The sequence below is a fragment of the Varroa jacobsoni genome, unplaced genomic scaffold, assembly GCF_002532875.2.
Source record: "Varroa jacobsoni isolate VJ856 unplaced genomic scaffold, vjacob_1.0 scaffold_705, whole genome shotgun sequence".
NCBI classification, from domain to species: domain Eukaryota; kingdom Metazoa; phylum Arthropoda; class Arachnida; order Mesostigmata; family Varroidae; genus Varroa; species Varroa jacobsoni.
In genome coordinates this window covers 213,179-238,378 of record NW_019213607.1, presented here as the reverse complement: position 1 = coordinate 238,378, position 25,200 = coordinate 213,179, and the positions used below count along the sequence as shown (strand labels likewise).

General features: G+C 44.6%; 1 protein-coding gene across 9 annotated transcripts in view; it reads left to right on the top strand.

The window, feature by feature from the left end:
• UbcE2H (ubiquitin conjugating enzyme E2H) overlaps window positions 1-24,496 on the top strand; it is a 28,362-nt gene extending 3,866 nt beyond the window's left edge. The window contains exons 1-7 of one of the 9 annotated variants that reach the window (XM_022837385.2): window positions 943-1,191; window positions 11,200-11,525; window positions 13,283-13,599; window positions 14,118-14,254; window positions 14,989-15,129; window positions 18,016-18,195; window positions 18,453-24,496. In XM_022837385.2, the coding sequence (XP_022693120.1) occupies window positions 13,458-13,599; window positions 14,118-14,254; window positions 14,989-15,129; window positions 18,016-18,195 (600 nt within the window). In that variant the 5' untranslated portion in view covers window positions 943-1,191; window positions 11,200-11,525; window positions 13,283-13,457 and the 3' untranslated portion in view covers window positions 18,453-24,496. Of the gene's footprint in view, window positions 1-942; window positions 1,192-1,295; window positions 1,654-3,117; window positions 4,685-4,793; window positions 4,874-8,933; window positions 9,159-11,199; window positions 11,526-13,282; window positions 13,600-14,117; window positions 14,255-14,988; window positions 15,130-18,015; window positions 18,196-18,452 lie in introns of those variants that run through there. The other 8 variants (XM_022837387.2, XM_022837384.2, XM_022837386.2 and 5 more) reach the window with 8 other exon arrangements.
• The last annotated feature ends 704 nt before the right edge of the window (window positions 24,497-25,200 follow it).

The following is a 25,200-nucleotide window of genomic DNA, read 5'->3' as shown; positions in this document are numbered from 1 at the left end:
TGTCAGCATCACTACCATCGTCACTCTTCCATACAAACGAATGCGACAGTAGTGCCAGCGGCTCTAAATACGGTCTGTTTCCTAGCAGATACCAAACCTAACCTGCAAGTACAGGTCAGCCAGCCCCGAGCAACAAACCAATATTGTATTGCTGCCAAATACTAGCTAACTCTCTTGCAGAGTCCTGGCGTTGCTGGCTGGTCGAATCGTCTGGTCATCTGGTGATTTTGGTGCCCTTACCATGAGCTGTTGCTACGTTTGTTACTGCTGGGGTGTGTAACTGTGGCTGTTTGTGTTCACTATGTAAAAGCGTCGTTTGGCTTCTGCCGCCGACGCCGCTGCTACTGCTACTACTGCCGCTGCTGGCACACACAAAACACATATACAAACAGACACACACACACACATACAAACATAAACACACACGCACACAAACACACGCTCACACGCAAAATAGACACACACAGACACAAAATAGACACACACAGACTTAAAAGGCACACACGCAAAATACACACACACACAAAATAGACACACACACAAAAGACACACACAAAAGACACACATACAAAACACACACACATACACTCACGCGCACAACTACACACTACTATGCACACAGACACAATAAGAAACGCAAGCACGAGGCAGATCCGATAGCCAATGTGTTTGTGTGTGTCATCGTGCGTCCACTAGATAGACCCTGATTTTACTGTAGCCGTCTTGTTGCTGGTGTTAGACTGATAGGATGCTTCTATTTGGTTTTTCTGCCGTTACTGCTGCGCTGACTGCGGCTGCTGACGCAGCAGCTGCAGCTCCTTAACAATCCCTCTCTCATTCAGAGCAGTCCCACAACAGCTCGATGGCGGCGGCGGCGGCAGCGGCGGCGGCCACGGCCACAGCGGCCTCAGCAGCAAAGGACTCTCGGCTCAGCTGATGCGGTCTGGTCGACTGGCTCGCTGCCTGCCTAGCTGACTGACTGGGTGGACTAGTGAAGTACGCAGTGAGTGTGATAATAATCGTGGCATTGAACGGAGTCAACGCCGCACACGAGCTGACGACATCGAATCGAGGACAGCAGATTTTGTAAAAGTGCATTTTAAATGTTGTTAGAGTTTTCGCGTGAGTGTGTGCCAGTGAGGGTAAATGTGGTGCTCTAAAGAACTGCATCGGAGTTCGCGCGTGACGGAAGTGCGTAATAATACGAGTTACGTCTTATCATTGTCGTCGTCGTTGTTATCATCATCGCCACCATCAACAACAGCAGTAGCAGCAGCAGCATCACCGCCGTAGTGGTTGTCGTGCGATATCGGTTGCTGCGTGTGTCCCTATTAAATGCGCACTCTGGGCCTCTATCGAGCGCCTCATCTACTAGCTTGTATTTTATTATTACTTAGTGGTTATTGTTACGTGAATGATTAGTTCCTCTTCGATTTTATGTCCTGTGCCTTCCCATGACAATGCCTCGTGCGTATGTCTGTGTTTGCTGTATGGTGGACCTAAGGAGAACGTGTGTAGGGGAGGTACTTGAGGGATAGTCTGCGATCATTCATGTAACGGCCTGGCCTAGGGCTTCCTACTACAATGATCCGCTGATTTACTTTGATTGAGCCTACCGGTAGCATTAATCGCAGTGGCTGTCTCTGTCAATAGGTGGGTGTTTATACGTGCTGATACTGTTGTTCAGTAACTAAACGATGCATTGTCTGTCACATCGAAATTAAACTACTTGCGCGTTTAATGGCTACAGCGAGCAGCGATGGCCACAACAGCAAAAGCCAACAAAATTCCACGCGCCGTTATATGTCAGGCGATGCAACGCGACGCGACTCAACGCAGCTGGAACGCAGCGACAACTTTTATGATTAAGCAGCAAGAAATGATCTGTCAACAGAGGTAGTACAAGCAGCGGCAGCGATCAGCTGAAGCTGACTGATTCCTTGGAACTGACTGATTCCTTGGGGGGTCTGCGAGGGATCCGGGAGGAGCTTTCCTTTTACTGGTTCCCGCTGCCATTCTCTCGTACGACTTTTGCGTTCCTCTAATTCGTCTGTCCCACAACGGTATCCTCGTCCTATAATGTTAACTTGAACGTGGCGGGCGGTACTCTGCTCGGTAAACAGGAATCGCTATACGAAGTTTTTCTTCTCATTAGTGCTGAACTTTCATTGCTGCTATGCCTTTGCCACTACGAGTACTACGAAGGCTGGAGATAGTGTCTCCCCTTAAAGCTTTCTGCCCCTATTTATAACAGCCGAACAGGCTGGCAGCGGAAGGATCTGTGTCCTTCCCAAAACAATTTTTGCCCCCAATGCCCACAGCGCCGCCCGCTTTCCTCGCTTCTTCAATGACTCCGTGTTTATCCCTAACGTAAACTGTTCAACAACTACACTCCGTTGTTTTGTAAAGTAACGCGTCTGCTATTCGATTGTGGATCGGTCGTTCCGGCTCCGACCGACAATTTCTCATTATCACTATTTTCTACTGTCATATCGTTGTATACTATCATATCGTGTGATGCTTCGAATGTCTGTACGTGTGTCTATGTTCTTAAGTTTATCCCGTATTTTCCAGAGCTCTATTTTTTTGGTGTTGATACTCTAACGGCCAGAGCTCGAATATTGATATTTTTTTTCCTATTTCCTAGGCAGCGCTTTACCTTTACGACTCAAAATCGTTCGCTAGTGAAAGGTTTTTAATGTAGGCAAACGACGTATTTGATATGGTCAGGCAGATCTGCGGTCTTTAAGTGTCTGAACCTCCACTCGTTTGAACGTGTATCGATTAGTCCACTACTAAGTCCAGCCTTCACCGATAACAGCTCAGCTTCTGGACGAGACGAACCTTTCGTTTTACTAATCAGCTCCTTTGTTCAGTAAGCGCAGTGGCCTGCCAGTCAGCAGTAAGAGGCCAGAGTGAATCATCAATATTCACACAAACAAATAGCAAAAGTGCACTTACTTATCAAACATGAAAGGCCCATCTCCAGCAGCAGCGAATCGTTGCTACGGCCACGTAACTAGCGACCATAAAGGCACTAGAAAACTCTGGCAAAGAACGATTGCCACGTTACAGGTTTCCCTTCCACTGTGATAGTGTACGGTGAACTTTTTCGTCTCATAGACGCGTATCGTATATATGTATGTGTGCCATTATCGATCGACTCCTCTGTAACCATTACATTTGCAAACGATGAGCAGATGGCTTGTAATAAGCCACTTACGGAGTTCGCTTCAGTCACAAAACTGCTTGCTCCGCTTCTTCATTCGCGTCTCATCACTTTTCCTGGAAGTGTTTCTTCTGTAGGTCTCTTTCGTATCCTTATGATCTAGCAAGCGACTTAATCTGCGCCATGCAGTACTACCCTGCCGCGCTCGACTAGAAGGAACCGCAATGGGTACTGTACTCTATGGTGCGCTGCGTTTATCTTTGTATGCCCGTCGTTCCGTCGACATTGCTAGCTTTTAGTGAACTTCCGGTCCGTTGCTACCAGTAGTTTCAGCTCTCAGCTGTTTGTAGCAGCCGCTGACCGAGCATCGGCTGCTGTGGTAGCGCGACCACAGCCAAAGAGAGCGGACGCCAGCAGCGGCGCGTGCAGCGGCTGACGACGATCAGCTGAACCGAGCCGCAGCTGCTACCGTTGTGGCCGCTGACGAGCGGCGAATTGGATGACGACAGTCGGCTTTTGACCATTTTGAGTGACACCCTCTGCGACGGTGCGGTGCTAATGTTGATTTGGTTGCCACGCGATGGCACCAAAAGTACCAGCTATATACGCATATGTATAATCTACGAGAGGTCGAAAGGTGGCAAGAAGGAAAGGGGTCCTTTAGCAGCGGTAGCTGGGTGCTCGCGATTGCTCAGTAGATGACCTGCTTGCCTACTAATCATAGGGACACGTGATGGTATAGGTTCGAATCCGGGCGTAGACACACGTGGTTTTGTGCTGGAAAGCAATGCCGGCAGCAGCTGGCAACCAGTGCTGGAAAGTAACGAACGTAGACGCGGAAAAACATTTTTTCACAACACCGATGGTCGCCATCACTAAAGGGGACAACGAACGCGCAGAAAAACTGGCCGAGGTCGCATACACCGTCATACGATCTTACGTTACTATTTGACGATGATGTTTATTATGATAGTTACAAGCATGTCCGTAGCAAAGTAGCAGTGGCGCATAATACCACCAGTGGATGCTCTGCTCTATAGCGCTGTTACCAGACGAACAGCGACGACGACGACGACTGCTGCTGCCGCCGCCGCCGCCGCCGGTGTTCCCGCACCACAAACCAAACCAGAACGTCCTTTCCCATTTATCCGACGGCGACGGCGACAGCGAATCGTTGTCGTGGTTCAAGCAAAGGACCAACTGACTACTGTCGATCTATTTATCCATGAGTATTATTGTATCTGTCTTCGTCGTCGTCATAGTCTGATTAGTAATTTTGTCGATGGTTGCGTGCACGGCAGACGGACTTGCCTCGCGAGTTTGATGGTCTGGCGCTATTGTGCTTCCTATAAAAAGCAAGCGAGCTAGTTAATTTGCACACAGTTAACTGTAGGGTATGTCACAGGCGAAGTGTAGGCTACCATGCTTCGGTGCATGATATATTGACTGTGTATTTATGGTGTGTGTGCGCGTCGGATTTCTCGAGTATCTTTGTGCTATCATGGGAGATTACGTGTAAGTAAGCGGCGAGATTACGTGTAAGTAAGCGGCGCCGGCGGCAGCGGCGGCGGCGGCGTCTTTTTTGCTCATCGAGACGCAGTAGGTAGATCTGCCTGGGCGGATTCGCGTTCATGTATTCAATGTTACTGCAGTGGAATAGAAGGAAGATGACTTGAAGCATGGTTCAATGTATGAGGCTGGAAGGTACATATAGTAATACTAGTAATCGGTAATAGTGCGGAACACATGGCGCAGTGTTTGTGTGTGTGTGTGTGTCTTGTGATTTTTCCATTTTAAATGTTTTGTGTGAAGCTAACAGCTGGTCTATTTAAATTGTTTAATTATATCGTAAGTTCTTGCTAATTATCTTATAACAATTTTACAATGATTTCATGGGTCCCATAGTTTACATTTGTTTGGAGTTCCTTCAGGATATTCTAATAGCGAGCTGCGCCTTTTACATAACTGCAGAAGTTTGCCTTAATAACATTTTTCACGGGAGCGACGAACTGTGTGATGGGGCCAAGCAGGCAGGCAAGTTTGGAGGTAATGGCTAAGGAGTAATAGTGACGACGGTCAAATGAATAAGGAAATGTCTCAGCTGACTTCACTCAACCCCCAACCGTTCGTATTGTAGGTACCAAACAAGCTCAACAACAGCCATCGCGTAGCATTCGTGTAACAAAAAATGCTATGTATAATAGATGATGACTTAGTGCTACTCACCTTGTAACTGAGCAATGGGTGCGATTGCCCCCTCTGTCTCAATCAATGTATATAGTGTGACACCTACAGATAGACATTTCAGCGCCACGGCTACTGCTGTTACAGATGATGGCTGTACCACGCGCGGCCCTACAACGATCCAGCGCTGGTGTTCTTGCTACTGCTAGCTTTCGTCTGGTGAGTCCTCAACAAACCCGCCATAGCCAACAACTGCGCTTGCCCCCCAAGTGGGTGCAAAGTCAGTAAATTTGGGTCACATTTAATCTGCTCCTGCTGCTGCTGGCAGTGTTTCTTCATTCCCCGTTGCTTTCTCGCTCTCGCTTTTCTGCTGGCTACTATAGCGGAAATAGTACCAGCTGCACCATCAGCTATAGACGCCAAAGTCAGGGAGGACGTAAAATGACGATCAGGAAAATTAGACGTCACTGCTCGTGCCCTGTTGTTCTCATCGTCCGTCACCAACCACGCTGATCACCAACACCGCCACCACTGCTGCTGGTGCGGCCGATTTCGCCGGCGTTGATGGTTGGATGTTTGTTTCTGTAGAAGCTCGTTTTCTACCCACAAGCTAGCCTCGCCCACCGGCGATCCTTTGGAAGATCAGGTCGCTCTGAGTTCTTCCGTCTTTCCGGGCGGCAATGTTTGGTAAACTGTCGTCGGCAAAATATAGCAAACCCTAGAATGTATCTGCCGCTTGAGGCTCTATGGAGTTCTCGAGCTCCGCGATTCTCTTCCTTCTGTTCTAGCAGTTCCATCAACAGTCCCAACAACAAACAGCTGATAGCATGCGTGAACGGGCCAATACTTAGCTATGCTTGCGACTTTTACAAGAAGCCACCTGCTTTTGTGACCGCTGCCTCTGAGCTGTATGCTATTAGTAAGCAATATCCTACAATCACCGATGTTTATGGCATAACTGAACTATCAAAATAGGAATAGTAGTCACGGGCGACCAGCAGGAGGCCATCGTGGACCATTCCACCGATGAGGGTGGATGGACCAACTTAGCAGCGTCCCTCCCCTCCTACAGTCTCTAAATGTTTATCCATGATCCCTAGTCAGTCTGGTCAACAGAGGCTGTCGATGATGGCTCTCAGCTATAGCGAGTAAGTGCTTAGTGCGGTCAATGCTGCTTCTGCATATACTGGTCACGGTGGCGCTGCTGATACTACTACGCGGACTGACGCAGGTGAAGCCACGAAGGGATTCACGCTCCAAAATAGGACCAGATATGCAGAGATAGTCCTGTCCATCTGTTCACAGGTCCAGCAGCGATTGACTTTCGGCTGTCGGTCGATCGATCGCACCATAAGCGGTATCCTCGCCGTTGCTATCGTGCCATAGCAGCAGCAGCAGCAACAACAGCGACAATGACAACACACGAACCATTGCTGCTGGCATTTTTGTCCAGCTGCGGTGTTCTTTGTTGTGACGCTGCTGCTGTACTCACGGTTGTTATCTGCTGGTTGTTGTGTGGCGAACTCTGTTGGCACCGGTGCTGCCACTTCAGCTCATGCTACGGCGGGTGCCGCTAGCGTCCCAGACTGGGAAGTAATGGGAGTGGTTGTATGTCGTCTGTTTGCTGTCAACATTGACTGCCTATTATCCTACCGGGTGCTGGTCCTGCCAACTGGTATGGCATTGCTGTCGGCCTGTCCGCTTTTGTGGCGAGCATTTTGCCCATGCAACACGCAAGAGTGGACAACTTGATTAGCGCTTTTGAGAACAGTAGTAGACGTCAACAGACGATAGCAAACGATGGCGACGTTTACACGGCTGGCTTTGCGTCCAATGTGAATGTGGACTACGATGACAACGGCGATGCTGTCGACTAATGTAAAAATGATAATAAAACCAATAATCAACAAAAGAGAAGAACAAAACAAACAACTCATCGGCGTTAACTACCTAATAGCTGTTACATTTGTCGTATCACTATCACGACAGTTCGGGACGTACTACACAACTTGCTACGTCCTGTTGTTGTTGTGGTTGATGCTGTTACCAAGCGTCAGTCGACTTGTTAAACCGCTTGCCGACGCATATGTGACACGATTGCTGGCGGCGACGTTGCGTCTTGCTGCGGTTCACTATATAAATTTTCTACTGAACGACTAGAATTCATAACTGGTTGATTTTTTATGCACTAGGGCCTTAATCGCGCGCAGTCAAAAGGGCTATTGCCGTGCGCTTCAAAATAGTTCTATAAAGTTGTTGCTGTTGCTCGTGCAGCGGTGTACATGTACAAATATGACTGTTAGATTTCCCATTGTAGTTACAGGACCGATTGAGATGTGCAATCGAACGCAGCCTGCCTTGAAAATAGTTGTTGCTGAGTGAGCCCTACCGCTTTGCCTTCTACCTAATTACTTGCCCAGAGACCCGTTGCGTAACAGTTGCTGAATTCAGGAGAATACTCCTTCAGTAGCTGTCTTTCCTGTACGCTTACTAACTATTCTGCTGTGAATGCTCGCGTGTCAATGCTATCATCAGTCAAGCGGTCAATATGCTTAGGTCACAGCGCTAGTATACATGCGTTCATTCTAAGTGTGAATTAAATTAAAATACATTCATCCTCTATATGTATACATGTACATATGTGAATCCTGTATTGATCCGCACGTATGGCCGTATACTCTTCAATGAAGTGACGAACCATAGATACGTCAGCAACAGGCAATAGTTTGTCTTGTTCTGGTAATAACTCTGACGTGGACGACGTCTAGCATGATGGCAGCGACGATATCGCGCCTTCCTGTGTAGAGAACTGAAACAGAACGAAGTTGTGTCGTCGAACAGTTATGGAGCACAAGCGCTGGCAGAGTTGGTATCCGCATTCGATGCGTGTGTGTCAATATATGCGTACGTGTCGGAGAGCTGTGATACAAATCCGCGTACGGAATACGCGCCTGGGCTGACGGGTGATTTTTTGCTGGAACGTTGTTACGACTTCCGATACGACAAACAGGGAGTGGATTGGTAGCGGTTGCTATGCAAAATGACGCTCGAGACGATAGTAATTTACCTGTATGGCGCTCCGTCGAAAGGGTAGCAAGCAGCAAACGTAATCATGATCATCGTCATCATTACCATTAACAACAGGGTTTTTGCCTATGCTTATCCTGTTGCTGACGCGGTCTCAGGCTTATATCGCTGAGTGCTATCATAAGACACGCACACATCGGCACAGACGACTGACAAACGTTGCATCGTGACACAAACAAACGAGGGAACAAGGGAGGAAAGGCGTTTTAGCTATCAGTGAGAACGTTTCCCAATAAGCGCTGTTTCTATATCGCGCATACACGCTACCGTTGCCATTGCTCCCTTCCTTGGCATAGGGTAATAGTGGTCACGCTTATGACCATGGTGGAATTGGTGGTTGCCTCTTGCCAAGAAATATACAAAAAAGAAAGGGGAATACCTCTGCAGAGGGAGGAGAGAGAGCGATGGCGACGACGAACAAAATCAAATGAGAGAAGAGAACATTGCGATCGTCGTCGTGAGGCTGTATTTGTTCGTGTGATATGTGATGGTCGACTAGTTATAACGTCTTTGTTGACGACCATCCGATGTAGCTCTGCTATGACGAAAGTGAATTTGTTCGAGCGGATTCGGCCGACCGAGCAGCGCTCAACTGAGCTGGTGGCATTTAGCGGTGGACTTTTTCGCAATTTCGTCACAAAATTGCACTGAATAATTTCTAAAAATTCGCTGAGTGGAATCGGTGGAGGTTTTTTCAGGTTCCGTAGCTGAAGAATTGGTGAGTTGGTGAAATTAATAATTCCGTTGCTTGATTAGTCATTGGTTATGTGTCTGTCTATACGTTATGCGCGCTGCCCAAGAGAACATGTTGGGGTAGTTTATGAAGACGTTCGTTGTTGAACTTTTCGCCGGTTAGTAGTTGCGTATGGGGTTTTGCGTAGAATTTATGTGTATTCGTGTGTACATGTACCGATGTCACTCATATCTAGCCATTTTGTATAGCTACGTGAAATGTAAATGTGTCTGTTTGCCACCAGCAGCTTGCTGTTATTATAGCGACGGTGTTCTCATTCTTGAAGAAGGGAAAAAAGTTTGACTGGGCGATCAACTGCTGCGTCGAGCGTCGTATGCCTTGCTATTAATGCTTACTGCTGCCAGTGTTATTGGAGCCTTCGAACCTTCAGAAAATTAGTTTTTCACGAACTGTTGCATGAGGTGGAGCAGCGACAAACGTGTTGCAGTCGCCTCTCGCCCATGGACCCTATGCCGGGGCCTTATTGAGCCGAATGTCCTAGTATGCTTTCTTTAACTAGACAAACAGACTGGATACAGCCGATTGTTGTAAAAGGAAAATATTATGTAACGCTGATTCGAGCAACAACAGCAGACAAACTGGTTAGTGATCTGCTACTTGGACATAACTGATGTCATTGCGGCACTATATGGTAACGCTGTAGTTAGTTTGTCAAGTGATGGAAACTGGTCTTATCTGACCTGGAGGAACAAGAAGAGGAGATTCAGTGTTTCGGCAAACTCTACAAAAGAGTTCCTCACTTTTCATGGAGATCCCGAAATTAATTATAGAGGTGGGTGCACTGCTACCACAGCATCGTGTGTCTTAAGACCGCTGACTTGAGACTGGGAAAAAAAGGGGCGACAACGCAGTGGTTAAAGGCGAGCGAAATATGGCGAAGTTATGTGACTTGTTAGTTATTCTATAATCTACGTACGGTTTGCCTGTGAATACGTTCTGCTGCTGCTGCTGCTGCTGCTGCTACAGATGAGTCATTAGATAATAATAATTGTTATTATTACTTTTCTCGATGAGAACGCTATCATGATAATGTTGCCCAATGTAAATCAGCTCTTATTAAAGCTACCGTTAAAAGACCGACTGGTGCTGGCAATGAGATTCTGCCGTGTTGAATTCTCTTGTCGCATAGTCATTCTTATGTTGTGCTCAACATTGGTAGCCGGTTGTGGTGTGACTTTCAGTGTTGATATTGGTCCTTTTTGGTCTGCCAAAAGGCAGTAGAAAATGTCAGTAGATTGACAGACGACTCTGGCTTTGAGAGACCAATGGGGTTGAGTTGCTCCCGTTGAACAATTCGCAGCAAAGCCGCATAATCAGTTCTGCTTCAACAAGAATTCTTCTGGTTTCATCGACATTCGATGGAGTCTCTATCACTGCTGCACGAGCCAGTGGCTACGTGCAAGAATACGCCGCCTCATGTGGCTGGTATATGATGAGTACTCGATGGCTGAGCCCTTGGTTTGACTATGCTGTAAACTCTCGCTGGAAAATGTTACGAATACGACAGCGGCAGCAGCTGATGCTTCATTCGCCGAAGTGTTTTTCCTGTGTATGCTCGCTACGGTCTATGCTGTATGTTTTTAAGGCTGCGGCTGTTGTATATGCATTGGCTTTGTTTCATCGAAACGTGACCGCAGTCGAATTTTATAGGGATTTGATGTACGAACTTTGTCTTTGTCTAGACAAGTTCTAATAACTACAAGCTTTCACCCGGCACAGGTTACGATAGCAAAATGCAATCGATTCTTAAAATGGTTGGTGTGACATGAAGGGTGATAAGCTAGATGTTTTTTTCCTGTTCTTAACGCATGCGTGTCTAGACAGAGACGTCCCCGAGATATTCACTCACTCACTCACTCACTCACTCACTCAGTAGCTACATTACCACAACTTAATGCAGACACATATACAATCGATTCGTGCGATGTAAGCTATAAATCTGAACTATGTGCGTCATATTGATTTTATTCCGTTTTGTGTTTTTACTCATCATCTTCGACTTTAGATGATTGCTGAAAACAGCCGGCTATTGCAGGAGCAATCGCACCGATTTCGCACCATCGAAATGGATGATGGTCAGCTCAATGTCATCAATCTATCATTTATGTCGGAAGCGCGGTTTTGAACAGCAACGGTAGAAGGCACGAACGTTGTAACAGCGACCGCTTTCTGGATGAGATAGCTAGTGGAGCTACGACGACGACGACGACGACGACGACAACGACAAACGAACTGGAGAGACGGACGGACCATTTGACCAACCCGTCAGTAATACGGCTACTGACTGACTGGTACTTCTGCTTCAGTACCTCCTCGAGGGGTACGCATACGGTACGGACAAGAAAATGCTATTTTCTATTTAGTTCAATAAGCCTCGTAAACCATGATCAAACAATGATCAGCTTTCCCGCAAACTGAACCCTGTTATTGCTACTGCAGCTACAGCATCAGGGTTAGCGTCTGCGTACCTTTAGCGTTCGTTGCTGCCCCCCTTCCTGCCGCGGGTGCCCCGGTTGTGGCTGTAGCTCTCTTCTACCATATTGTACAAAGGCAAGGTCGTCGTGTCAAGGTTATGCTGATGTTGACGGGCGAACGCATCGGGCGACACACGTACAACGCACAAGAGGCTTACAGCTCCACACCGCTGAGACAAACATTACGTGAATACTCACGGCGTACGGACAGTCAACACGCGAGAAAGCGTTCTAGTTGCTGCCGCTCGTGCTTCTGCTGCTGCTGCTGCTGCCGTCGCGCGCCTACTGCAACAGCCACAAACTTCCTTCCGTCAGTGGAGCGGTCACCTGCAGCAGCGTGCGATTTTACCTCCCTTTTAACATAGCGATGTTATTGTTGGGGGCCAACATCGCTGCTTCTCATATCGTTATTGTTGAACGCTGCGTCTGCCGGCCGTCAGTTGACTCAACGGCTGCGTGGTAGCCGGTATGGGCGCAGCTGGCATCATCTTGCGCACCCAGTAGTCCGTGTTGTCCTTCCGCCGCAAATGCGGTGGCAGCTACTGCAAAAGCGACAGCAATACCGATATCAACAGCAACAGCAACAGCAGCAGCAGCAGCAGCAGCGGCTCCATTAGCCCCCGTAGTAGAAATTGCCGTTACCCCAATTTAAAGCCTTCACTGGCTCTCATTTTGTTGTCCGTTAGCAGCGTCTCGAGCGGCAAATATGCCGGGTAGCAGCCACTAACAGGTGGCTACGGGGGGCACAGTGTGGTTTTTTGGTGACTGTTGCCTGATTCTGCCAACTGAACGCGAAAGGCCCTTGGTACCGAATTGAACTAACCAGAAACGTTAATGCGTTTTCACGGTAATTTTGCTGTTTACTCGGGTTCACTGCAGAAAGAAAGATCAAACTAACGCCTATGTTAAACGATTAGACGCGTTATTTCAACGTATTAAAGCCAAGCGGCTATTGTGGCCGAATTGGAAAAGCTGTTCAAGTGAACATGTACAAAGCTTTCTTATCATGATCGTGCCGTGTCTTGTCTTGTTTCCAAATAAAACGATTTTCGTTAAAAATGTTCCTATGGGAGAACAGTTTACTGTATCATATGAGAAAAAGATCTGCCGATGTTTTTGCTTGTTGTGATTCAGCTGATATTAGTATTGGTGGTAGTCGTTTGGCCTGTTACAGACCAGCCTTTTCTGAATATTTTAAGTATAAGCAGGGATTGCTTCTGGGGTGATTCTAGTTGGGTGGGGTTCGGCAACAAGATTTAACTAAGCAGGAACATTCAGGAACATTCAGTTACAACTTGAATCCCACACATAAATGCTTCTGCTAGCTGGGTTATTCCCAATCGCAGGTCTACGTATTTCAAGCCAATGCAAAGCCCGTAACTGGTAGATACTGACTAGTTGGTTTTGGCTTTGGCCATCACTATCAAGCATCATTATATATATGAAAGGACATTGCGAAATAATTTGATGTGTGATTGATTTAAAAACGGCCTGGCCATCATTTTCATCATGAAGTTTGTGAACTCGACAGCTGTATCATATGTATATATATATATATGAACGATGCTTAATACAGTATTTGTTCTTTGGTTCTTTGATTACGCTATTTGACAGGTGGTCGGAAAACGGTAGGCGCTGTATTTCTGGTTAAGTTGGCGGCACTGTTGCGACCCGGACCCGAGTGCAAGCAAATCAAGCGAGACTCCCTCTTGGAGGGAAGGAGGGAGTTTCAAGAAGTCCATTATTACCAATCCTTACAGTAACACACGTCAACCAATACAGTTTTACAATGTCGTCTCCTATAGCTGGTAAGCGGCGGATGGACACAGACGTGATCAAACTAATTGAGTCCAAACACGAAGTCACCATCCTAGGTGGACTAAATGAGTTCTCGGTTAAATTCTATGGACCAAAAGGCACCCCTTACGAAGGTAATTATCACTTGCTTTTTAATTGTGGACAACTAAATGCTAACGCGATTTAGCGACAGCAGTACTATAGTTCAGAAATAGCATTTTATAATGCTTCTAAGTGTACGGAAAGACGAAACAAGAATGTCATAATTGCCAGCGCTGATTGGACCAAGCCAAATCCACTACGTCCATTCCTGTTTCAACAGCTACAGGTCAAAGTCGTGTTAAAAAGTAATTTCAATTCTATCTATTTAGTCTCGAAACATCGACACTAATGCCATACTCAGCACATTCAATGAAGACTCGCAGGGTTTGTTGTTAGGTGATCTATTCAAAGATCGATAACGGCCATACCTGTGTCCTGCAATTATTGCAAATTCACAACAACAATTTGATTCACATACCGCAAAAACGCAGGTAGTCCATTCATTTACGGCAGATTGAACGGTCCGTTTCGCTCCATATGATCAAATTATACGTAAGTTTACGTACTTCTACACAAGGACTGTCTTCTATCCCCATTATGGTATTTGCAGGCGGCATCTGGAGGGTGCGGGTCGATCTCCCAGACAAGTATCCCTTCAAATCGCCCTCAATCGGCTTCACCAACAAGATCTACCATCCAAATATCGATGAGGTGTCTGGAACCGTTTGTCTCGATGTGATTAACCAGGTAAACAACCCCCATCGAGACAACGCGACATTGTTGTGATATGTTTCTTTCTTAACAACATTATAAACAACTGCATCGATTTTTCCTTCTGGAACGCTTGGCCTTCCATACTGTAAAAAGGCCAACGGAAATCGTTCTCGTGATTAACGCATAGTTCTATGTAAAAAAGACGACGTCCTGCTAAGCGGCGTTGTCCATCTATGATCGTAATGCTAGTGAAACGAGGCCGGCCGAGGCCAATCTCATAGTTTAATCACGGAAACATGTATGTTTTTTTGAGTTAGCCGCGTATTGTATTGCAAATTATATCGAATAATATCCTGCCGTAGGACGAACGATTCTACCTCTTTCATATTATTAGGCAGAGACATTGGCTTATGGGATTTCATGTGATTCCGTTCGATTGGGGGGGCACTCGTATTCGAAGAAAACTTGAAGAAAATGTATGACTGACTGTAACTGAACTACATACACGTGTCGTACAGGAAGACCATAGTGATCGCACTCCATGTGGTTGAATCTCGATGTGCAAATATGACCGTACGATCCAGCTGTAGGAACTCTCTCGTAAAGCTGATCTTTATTGAATTGAAGCCTTCAGGTAGAGCTGTGCCTCTGCCATGCTCGTACTTGATAATTCTGTCTTGGTCTGTAGATTCAATTATGAACACGTTGTTAACAAACGTAATTTTATGGTTCTTATTCTGCTGAGGGCTATTTTATGTTTGCTATAGGCATGGACGGCATTGTACGATCTGTCGAATATTTTCGACACGTTCTTACCACAACTGTTGACATACCCGAACCCGATTGACCCGCTCAATGGGGACGCGGCAGCAATGTACCTTCATAAACCCGAGGAGTACAAGAAAAAGGTTGGTGATCAACATAACTCAAGAAAAACAACCACAATTGATAATGTACAACGGGATCTCAGACACACTTTGTCAAACCTCTTGCGTACACAGATAATAGGCTTGGGCCTAGTCAAGTATTATCTATTACTACTCTTATTAGTATTCACAGTAACTATACGCTACGCAATCCATCGGAAAGACCGTATGACTATATTTACCCAATTACCAAATACTGTGTACAATAATCAAATCAATCTACAGTCAGCCGTAACTGAATACGTTTCACGTACTACGCCTGCTAGTTGAGCCGTTATGTATCAGCCATTAGTAATACTATGACACATATTTTCGTTGTGATCAAATGGTGAAACATTGCGCCATGCAGTAGTTCATAAGGTTTATACCTAGGTTAGGTTGTATCAAATTAAGCGTCGTCAGTTTTCATTAGAGCGTACGCGAACGTGCCATTTAGTGTTGTTGTTGCTATAAAGAGCTTGTTGGCTACATTTTCTAGTTTTCTAAAGGACATAGCAACAGCCGAAAGGGTTAGTTTTGTTGATCAGCAGATTACCTGAGCAGCAAATAGATTCTCGTCCACGGACAGATATTGAAAATAGACGGACAGAAACGGCAAACGCCTTCAGTATAAAGGTAGCCAGATATTGTACAGTCAGCTTCCAGTAACTGCTATAACTATCGATTGTATCCAGACAGTTACCCGTATTGGCGAAAAATGCGTTTTAATTGGCAACTTTTTTCTCCAATCAATGAATGGTCTACTAATACGATGACGATACATTATGGCGCGTCAATGCGACAAAAATGTAAGGAAATATAGGCGCCTACGCGGAGCGCGCAACGATCATATAGAAGAATATCTTACTAGTTGCTACCTATATTTTCTGTAGAAAAATTTACGCCCTTTGTTTTTAAATGAAGCGTAGTGTACTTGCTGTTAGTGCCTCTAAGGCTGCACTTACAATTATTTGGGCGCGCATTCGAACATATGGTAAAATCTCTGGTTTGACGCTGTTAACACGGTCCCGTTGGTCTTGTGTCTTTTCCTCTGGCTTTTTTTTGGCCGGACGCTGTGATTTTCATTTATCTTTTCATATGTGGCGCTTGTGTTGTATGATCTTCATTGCGGGAGTTACGATTGTTGCTTTGCGACGGAAGATCCACCTGATATTTAGCCAGCGAGTGAGAGCTAACGAGAATATATACATACAGGAGTTATTAGTTCGCGAAATCATCGCTTACGCTGCCAATATTATCGACCGCTGACCGACAGACATCCGAGCGGGTGCTATATTTTAGTCTGTCCGTTTGTTGGTAGCAGGGTCAATGAAGCAACGGTGCCGGTGGCGATGTTAAATACTTGGAAAGACGCTGTAGCTAAGAGACGCCTGACTCTGAAGTCAGCGTCAAATATATCCAGCGTGGCCAATTCTTAAAGGAGTAGCAGTACTAGTTGTTGCTGACGGCGATCGACGAAACGATGAAGACTACCACGAGCAGAAGATAAACTTAAGGCAGAGACTAGTGCTATTGAAAGAAAACGGAAGGTGGAAGCAGAAGGGCAAGACGGGAGGACGAAAGCGAGCAAGACAGACCTAATCAACCTTCTACCTACACAGAGATAGACTCTGCCCACACCTATGGCTGCCGCTTTTCCACTAACCACCACACGCTCTCCGGCGAAAACAACGCACAGGAACCGGCGGCAGCAGCAGCAGCAGCAGTAGTAGTAGTAATAGTAGTAATAGCCTTACCAAAAGAACCTCCGGAAACAAGTTTAGGTAACAACGCCATCGTCACCGGCGAGGTAGGCTCAGAAAAGGTCTTGACAGGTGAAGAAAAACGATTTATCGACCCGTCTAGTCAGAGTGAACTAGAGAAATGTCCCCATGTTTGCTAGCAGCCCTTTACTGGCCTTTGTAATAACGTAAACCGCGAGAAACACCGATGCACTATAGCATCCAGCAGCGTCATCGCCATCGTCGCGACGACGTCGTTTCGCCAATACCATCACAGCCATTATACACAGGAGTAACGCCGAGATGGATTGACGCCAACCGCACCAGCCAATTCGTGCTCACGATGTGTGTGTGTGTCTGTGTCTATATGCGATATTGTTATACACCGTCGCCATGCTGCGCCAGTTTTTTTCGCTATGTTTGTTCGCCTATAGAGCGTTGTTCGGTTGTTTTGGCCACATTGATGCCAGCAGGCGAAGGTGGCGGAGTGGAGCAGTGGCTGACTCGAACCCAGTCAGCCAGCCGACCGCCGGAACGGCATAGAGCCGGACAGCTACGCAGCCGACGGCCATTGGGTTATGATCACTGGCAAACTGAACAGCCGAAAGGTTTTCGCAGTTGGCTCAACTACGCAATACAATAGCAGACAGTCAGACCGTGTTTATACAGAGGCTGGCGTGGTCGCGGCGAGAAAGAACAATCATTAACATCCAGCCGGGAAGACGGGAAGAGTGAGTAGGGAACGGCACATTGCTTCACTACGACCGGTAGATTGTCTCGTTGTTCCATCGTGTTTAAAATGGAAGACAGAGAGAGTCAATGGTGGTCGTTCATCTCATTCAATTGCGTATTTCTATAATGTTCTATATATTATGTATATCATTACGTGAAGTGTTAAACCCAGCTTGAACCTTTAGTGTAGCAAAGCTGACCCTGATAATCTAATTGTTCTGAATGGATATTGAGTGACGAAAATGAAGCGGAAGAGCAACGCGACGTGTGGTAACAGGTATATAGATAGCGTGCACATGTCCCATGTAGAGTACTGATGTGCCGTCACATAAATTCAATAGCATTGTACACATGTACACACATGTGAATGAAACGCAACCATAATGCAATTTGATGTTGATATTCAATCCAATAGGTGCTCGAGTACGTCAAGAAGTATGCTAGTGAAGACTCCCAAAGAAGCCCGTTCGCCTCGGATGAGCTCGATGGGGATGGCGGCAACGACTCCGATTCGGAATCATCGATGAGCGAATTCTCAGACGAAGACACCGACGCATCATCGTCCGATCAAATAACAAAGGATATGGAACTCTAAGTGAGTTATTGTTAAACAGGCAATATTTGTTCCCACGGGATCCTAGACCACACAGTATAGTTATCAACTACGGATCAGCTGTTTCTAGTTGAGTAGATGCGTACAAGGACATCATCATTCCAGGAAGCATACCTTACGAAGCCAAATGTTCTATTCTACCTGCTAACGCAATCCAATCTTGCGTGTTTCTTTTTCTTTCTGTTGTATACGTGCACTTTTTATTTATACTATAAACTGTCGTCTGCTATCGTTTGCAGCGTGTTGTCGGTGATGAGACGCGAGCATTTTTGTTCACTTGCCCGCCGCCAGCTAAGAACGACGATGTTAACTTCACAATATTGCAACGATGAATGCAGCGACAACATTTGTATAGATTTACCACTAGCTCAAAGGGAGCACCTCCACATCATGAAGATGCTGATAGTAATGGACCGCTGAATGGATACGTAGCGATGATTATTGATACTGTGTCATGACCATTGATATCATCACCAACAACAGCAAGAACGGCTATTATTACTAATATTATTATTACTATATGATTACTATGAATTATTGTTACCGTCAACATCATCAGAACAAGTCAGTATGGCGGCGGTACATACGAACGTAAATACAAACACACATATGCATACATTTTAAAAAACAAAAATCAAATTTGGCCAAAAACACCCTAAATGATTACTATGACGGTGATGATGGTGGACAACTATAAGGGTAGTTATTACCATTATCATTATCGCCACTCGCATTAAATAACGATATGCAGTCCATATTGATTATCATAAGGCAATGAGGCGATTCACACGGAAAAAACGTGAAGACAACGGTGAGCTAATAGTTAAAGATTCGCGATGACACCGTCACGATGACTGCTGACTTAATGACTGCTATTAATATCATTATTAAGACGATAATATGAAAAATCAATATTTACACAGTGTACGCTGGGCGCATCTGTTAGCCTGCTGCTAAAGTGGATATTATATATATAAATATGTGGATGATTGATGTACGGAAGGACAGATGGGAGATGATGAATGAATGAATGAACGGACGGACGTGATTGATGATTGATCAACAAACGAACGAGGCGATGATTGATTGATGATGACGTGTCTGTGCTATTACGGCTCTACCAGGTGACGAGGCTCAAAAACGATAACGAGGGTGGCGATGAGAGAAAACACAAATAATTGTTGCAGACTGCGAATTTGACGGACCCATCCTCGTTGATGGTTGACTGATTGACTGCTTGATTGATTTTGGTGGTTAATTGATGTGTTGATGTTAATTGATGCGCAAGGAGAGAAAATACCGTGGAAGAAAGCGGGACAACGTTTTAGCTTCATTTGAGATGGTTAAAGGCTAACTGGAAGTGGGGTTTTACGGTGGATTAAAAGCAGGGGAACCAGGACGAATTCTATCGTCATGTTACTACCACCAGAAAGGTGGGGAAAATATTGTGTAGAGGTTTGACGTCATTATATGACGGACTGATTGATCTGTGTAAATCAATAAGCAAGGAAAAACAAAAACGAACATAAAATCGACTGGGAAAGAAAGCGAACGGATTACCCAGAACGTACCCGGCTGGCGCTACCAGGAACGTTTGATGAAGCGGTAATGTTTCCTTTTTTGGACGAAGAGCTGCACAGGCACAAGAAGAGACAAAAGTAAAGCAGTAAAATTAAGCGGCGTGACGGATATTCTTGCACGATAGAAATAGTTCTAGCTCTTCGCCGTCTGGCGAGTTGGCGTTCCAATGCGGAGGGTTGATCTCGGCTGATGCGTCTCGATTGGACAGTTTTGAGTAACATCGATGTATGATGATCATTGATCCGCCAGGATAGCTTAGAAAGCTGAAAAGATACTGACAGCCCATGACAATTCTGTGGCTTATTATAGCTAAGCACAACCACCTGAGATCATGTCTCCCGCGGGACTGGCGGTCACTATAGGTGTAAACTCGTCGTTGGTTTTAATAGCTGATCAGACATACACTATCGGATTAATGAGCTTAGAAAGAGCTCTGAGGAAAGCGGATTCGTTGTTAAAACCTGAGCATTTCCGATAGAAACAAGAATGTTGCTCGAAAATCTGTTATTTAGTCGAGATTAATAACATTGACACAATTGACCGATGTATTGAATCGCGTCGCATTTTTTGTAGTAATAGTGAGGTGGCTAATACAGGTACAAAAAACTGGATTTGCTTGCTTTTGTTGACAGTTCGGCATTACCATTTTCGTTGTGTCTGCTGCTAAACTTGCACGAAAAGGCTATATAATCTAGGACCTAATGGTGCCTTTGTGCCTACTACAACTTGAGAAAAATAAAAGAGAAAAATTGTAAATTTGTTCAACCTATTTCACTAAGTAGCCTCTTATTGGTATTTTTTTTTTCATTGCTTTTTCCGTCTAAAAGCGTTGCTTGTTTTACTGCTAAAACAGGATAGAAGGGCTTGTACATGGGATGTTTATGGCGATATTTATTATTTTCAACACTTGGCTTGGTAGAGCTTACAGATAGTCATGGAGCTGTCGTGAAGACCATGTATATATACATATAGTACACACATTGTCGGGTGAACTTATCTTGTCCCGCTCACACAATGGCGGATGACGGTTTAATTAAACATCAGTGCTTAGGCGCGTGCCTGATGTGTTGATAAAGGGGGAAATTTAAGGGAGCTGTTCATGTCTGGGTGAACTAATTGAAAAGATCTTGTCAGCTTGCTGAGGCATTTGATTATTGACGTATAGTCAGCGGTGACTTTATCGCGCGCGTATCACTGACGTTTCTGGTCGGTAAACCAGGGGCATTTAAATGAAAAGAGAAATCTGTGGCCGCCAATTGCAGACGGATTTTTTCTACCCCTCGTGAACCGAAGCGGCAATGGAAATGGACCGTGGCATTTTATCGGGAGGACAACATCCTACTGTCGACGACAGCGGAGCGCCAGCGCGCTTCTGGAGCGAGGCTGGAGTTCTTTGAATTGTTTCGTTGCGGTTCGTGTGCAGCTGCTTGAGATTAGCGCGGCGACCGCCGTGTGAATGAGTGCGTGTGCCTGTTGTTGCATCGGTTTTTGCGAATTTTCGGCTGAACACGCGCCTACTAGCGGACTCACATAGATGAACGCTCATGAGTACGATGATGAGCTTGCTTGAGCTGAGATAAACCGAGAAACCAGAACTTGTTTAAATATGTTGGGCATAAAAACGTTTTCTTTCATTGGGATACACCTGCATACAGATGACCTGCATAGCTTAGCCGTGCACATAGCAGAAAAACACATGATATATATTAGGAACTTGATAAGTGGTATCAACACACACACTATATATATATATATATATATATATATATAATATATACACACACAACCATGCGATGTGCTGCGGACAAGACCGAACAAAGGATCAGGATTAGGGAAGGCGAAGAGCACGAAATGAAATACAAAAAAAGAATCGGAAAAAGTGTGTGTATGTGTTGAACAGGTGGAAGGAAACTGTTGATGTAAGAAATTTTTTAAAAGAAGATTTTTGGAAATATGTTAATCGTTCACGACATCGGTGTGCCGAAATCGCGAGGCAACGGCACATAACGAAAACTTCAAGATGAATAAAGTAGAAGACAGGAGACTGAAGTTTTTGGTAACGATGACACTTCTCTCTATTTTTCTGTAGGTGACCCCATAATAGCACGAATAACAAGTACCAGTGTTTGAGTTGGCGAGCTTCTTATTGGCTGTGAACGATGAATCTAATTTGCAATCAATACTTTTAAAAGCCGAAAAGAGCAACAGGGAAAATACATCGGCGAGTGCGTGTTAGAGATAGGGTAAGACGTGTCGAACTTACGTCGTATAAGTTATTTGATGCTAATTATTCTTAATCTTAAAATTAAGAGGAGTCGATGAACATGGTGACATGTCCACTGTATGTCATATCTATATGTCTATATGTAGTTACAATTATTATTAGTTACAGAAATTATTATATATCAGTATGTTGGCAGTACAATGAGGGTAGCAGTGATTGTTAGGACAAAGCGAAAAGAAGGTAACTGATCTTTCGGCTGTTAATAATGGAGAGCGAAGAAAGTTAGGAAGGAGGAGAAGTGACAACGCCTGCAACGATGTACAGGCTTTCCGCCCCAGCAAGAATCAATAGCCAAGAGCAACCGATTTGTTTCAGTAAAATGATGATATGCACATAGACCTAATGATCAGCAAAATTTTTCACACGTTCATACAGACCTATGATCATATGCTTCATCGTCGAGACGATATGAATATTCCGTTGTGTTGGGCATGTTATGCTGGCCGGCCTAATTGTAGGCTTCAGCAAGGCTGTCACTATATTGGTTACTTTGCTAAGGTTCTCCACCTCGTGACGCGCGACGTTACTATCACGCCTTACATTTCATGTGTCGCATCCGTCAGACAAACTCCCACTCAGACATACATACGCACGAACACTCAACAGGCCGATCCGGACACTGAAAAATTAATAGCAATGAACGGGCTATAAAGGAAAATTGAGCCGAGAACGAAAAAAAAAAAACGGGCAGGAATCTTATTAACTAAGCCAGAACAACGAATTCTGCTCTTCGCGCCGCGGCCCGCGACGGTAAACAACGACACGATGAAACGAAGAAATTTACACCAAACATTTGAAATATAACCACTCGATGGAAAACAGGATGCCCAGGTTTGTCGGAAGCGGGCAGCGCTCATCAGCGGCAGTACTGTGGGTGATTATACTGTAGCCAAAATATATATATAGTTGGGTTCTTACCTATACTTACAACAATCAGTAAAAATAATATAACCAAACGCAATGCAACAGTGGCTATAATGAGCAGCACAATCGCCTTTCATCACGACGACGATAATGCTGATGATGACGAGGATAACAATGGTAATAATAATGATATATATGAATGAGCCTCTTAGCTACTACTTCATGTTATATATACAAAAATATATCTATATATAAGGATAAGACTACCAACTTATCTGTTGTTAAGCTAGGGCCCATAGAAGGTTCACCCCGTATGATAACAATAAATAATATTGACGATGATGATCACTTGAAGGAGAATGTAGGGCCGAAAGCGACTGAGGAATGATGATATAGTGATGATAACACTTTTAAAAAGAGAACGATACACTAAGTGTAAGAGCAGTGTAAGAAACAGACAAATCTGGGGCGGGAGAATGTCAGACGTAAATGACAAGAACAGGGCACATTAATAACCTACTATCGAAACCGAAAGAAAGAGCGCGTAAGAAACAATAATAATTAAAATACTATGATACCATAGGAGCAGAAGAATACGAGAGTACGGAAGGAAGCATATGGAGTGATAATCCTATGAAAGCATTAGAATGGAACGGGTTAGACGTACATTCACAAACAATAAGCGTCGTATGTGAAGAAAACAGTTGTTGCCATGATTGACCTTTGGAGGAGATTCGAGATTAATGAATTTTGCTAATGAAACAATAAAAAATGACAACGCTTACCTAACCCGCAGCAGCTGTCACAGTGGCTGTCCTAGAGGAGATCGAGGCGGAAGCATCGAGGGCTCAAGATCGGGGGCGGAGAAATGAAGCTCCAAAGATAGAAGGCGTGTGTGTTTGACGATTGCGCTATCGGGCGTTAAATGTACGTTTTACAGTTGGTAGTTTTCGTTGGGGCTGACTGAATGGAGCTGACTTCTATATGAAATAGATCTCACATAGCTTTGAATTAGTCAAAAGGCGTACCGTCAACTTATGCAGATGAATATCGCCGTGGTAAAAACAAGCCGATCAATAACTGTCAAGTAATAGCGACAAATGATATTTTGCTTGCAAGCCACAATCGAGTCATACAATTTGTATTACCAAGGGGAAAATTCGTTTCTTTTCGGTATCATGAATGAAATCGTCTATTTCATTGAGCCCTAATAGGGTGTGTTTATTGTTCTGTTTGTTGTACGTGAAAGTTAGCAGATAAGTGTACCTTATTGCCAAAATAAGAGTATATACTTTGTTCGCATGTAATACTGTTACTAAATGTTTATTCTATAGTGATATATCGTGAGCATTCAAGGGAATCTCAGAAGGACAAATTTGAAGACGGCTGCTGTGGTCATAATCGCTCTCGACTGCTGTGACGTACTACCGCGAACTATATTACTTTCGATGCGAGACAACAGAGACAACTACGACTGCAACATCAAACATAAGTACACCAATACAAATAAATATTATGTATGTACAGAATAAAAACGATGCTTAGTTAATAAAATCTGCTCATCCTTTTAAATAGTTAAAATATAATCGTACACAAAAGTACCAGTGTTTACGTTCGTTGAATAGATATGAAGAAAAACAGGCCAGGGTCAACGTTCAGACCATTTCGAAGTGGCTTCTTCCCAAAAGCTCTAGAGACGAAAGTCTAGAGACGAGGTCTCGAGGGTAAGCCATACTGTTCAGTGCTTTGAAGCTTCTTTTCCAATTGGGAAGATCCCGTGCGATTCCGGTGACTCGTACGCCCGTCGCTGTGGCACGTAGGAATATTTCATGCAAATTATGCGACATACTTTCCACAATTGGTCCAATAGGGATCAAAATAATCTGTTTCAATGCGTATTCCATACTACGTTGATACATACCGAGCGTGTCATTTCCCACGTCAATTTTCAGCGATGTTTGTTATACCTAATTTGCGGCAGTAAGCGGTCAGTCATTGATTGCTTCATCAATTGCTTCTACTTCTGTTTCTCAGGAAAGTTTTTTTCTATTGGCTCATTGCTTTTCTTCAGAAGTATATGCGCATTGATAATATTATATATATGGAATATATATAATAATATTATATATATTCCATAATAGTAAGATAATAAAAATCTATGAAACTTCAACTTTGGATAAGGTTTGATATGAAAGCGACTAAAAAGCTTGCGTGCTTTTGTTATGGTGAACTGTACTTGAACAGTATTTCTTGGAACC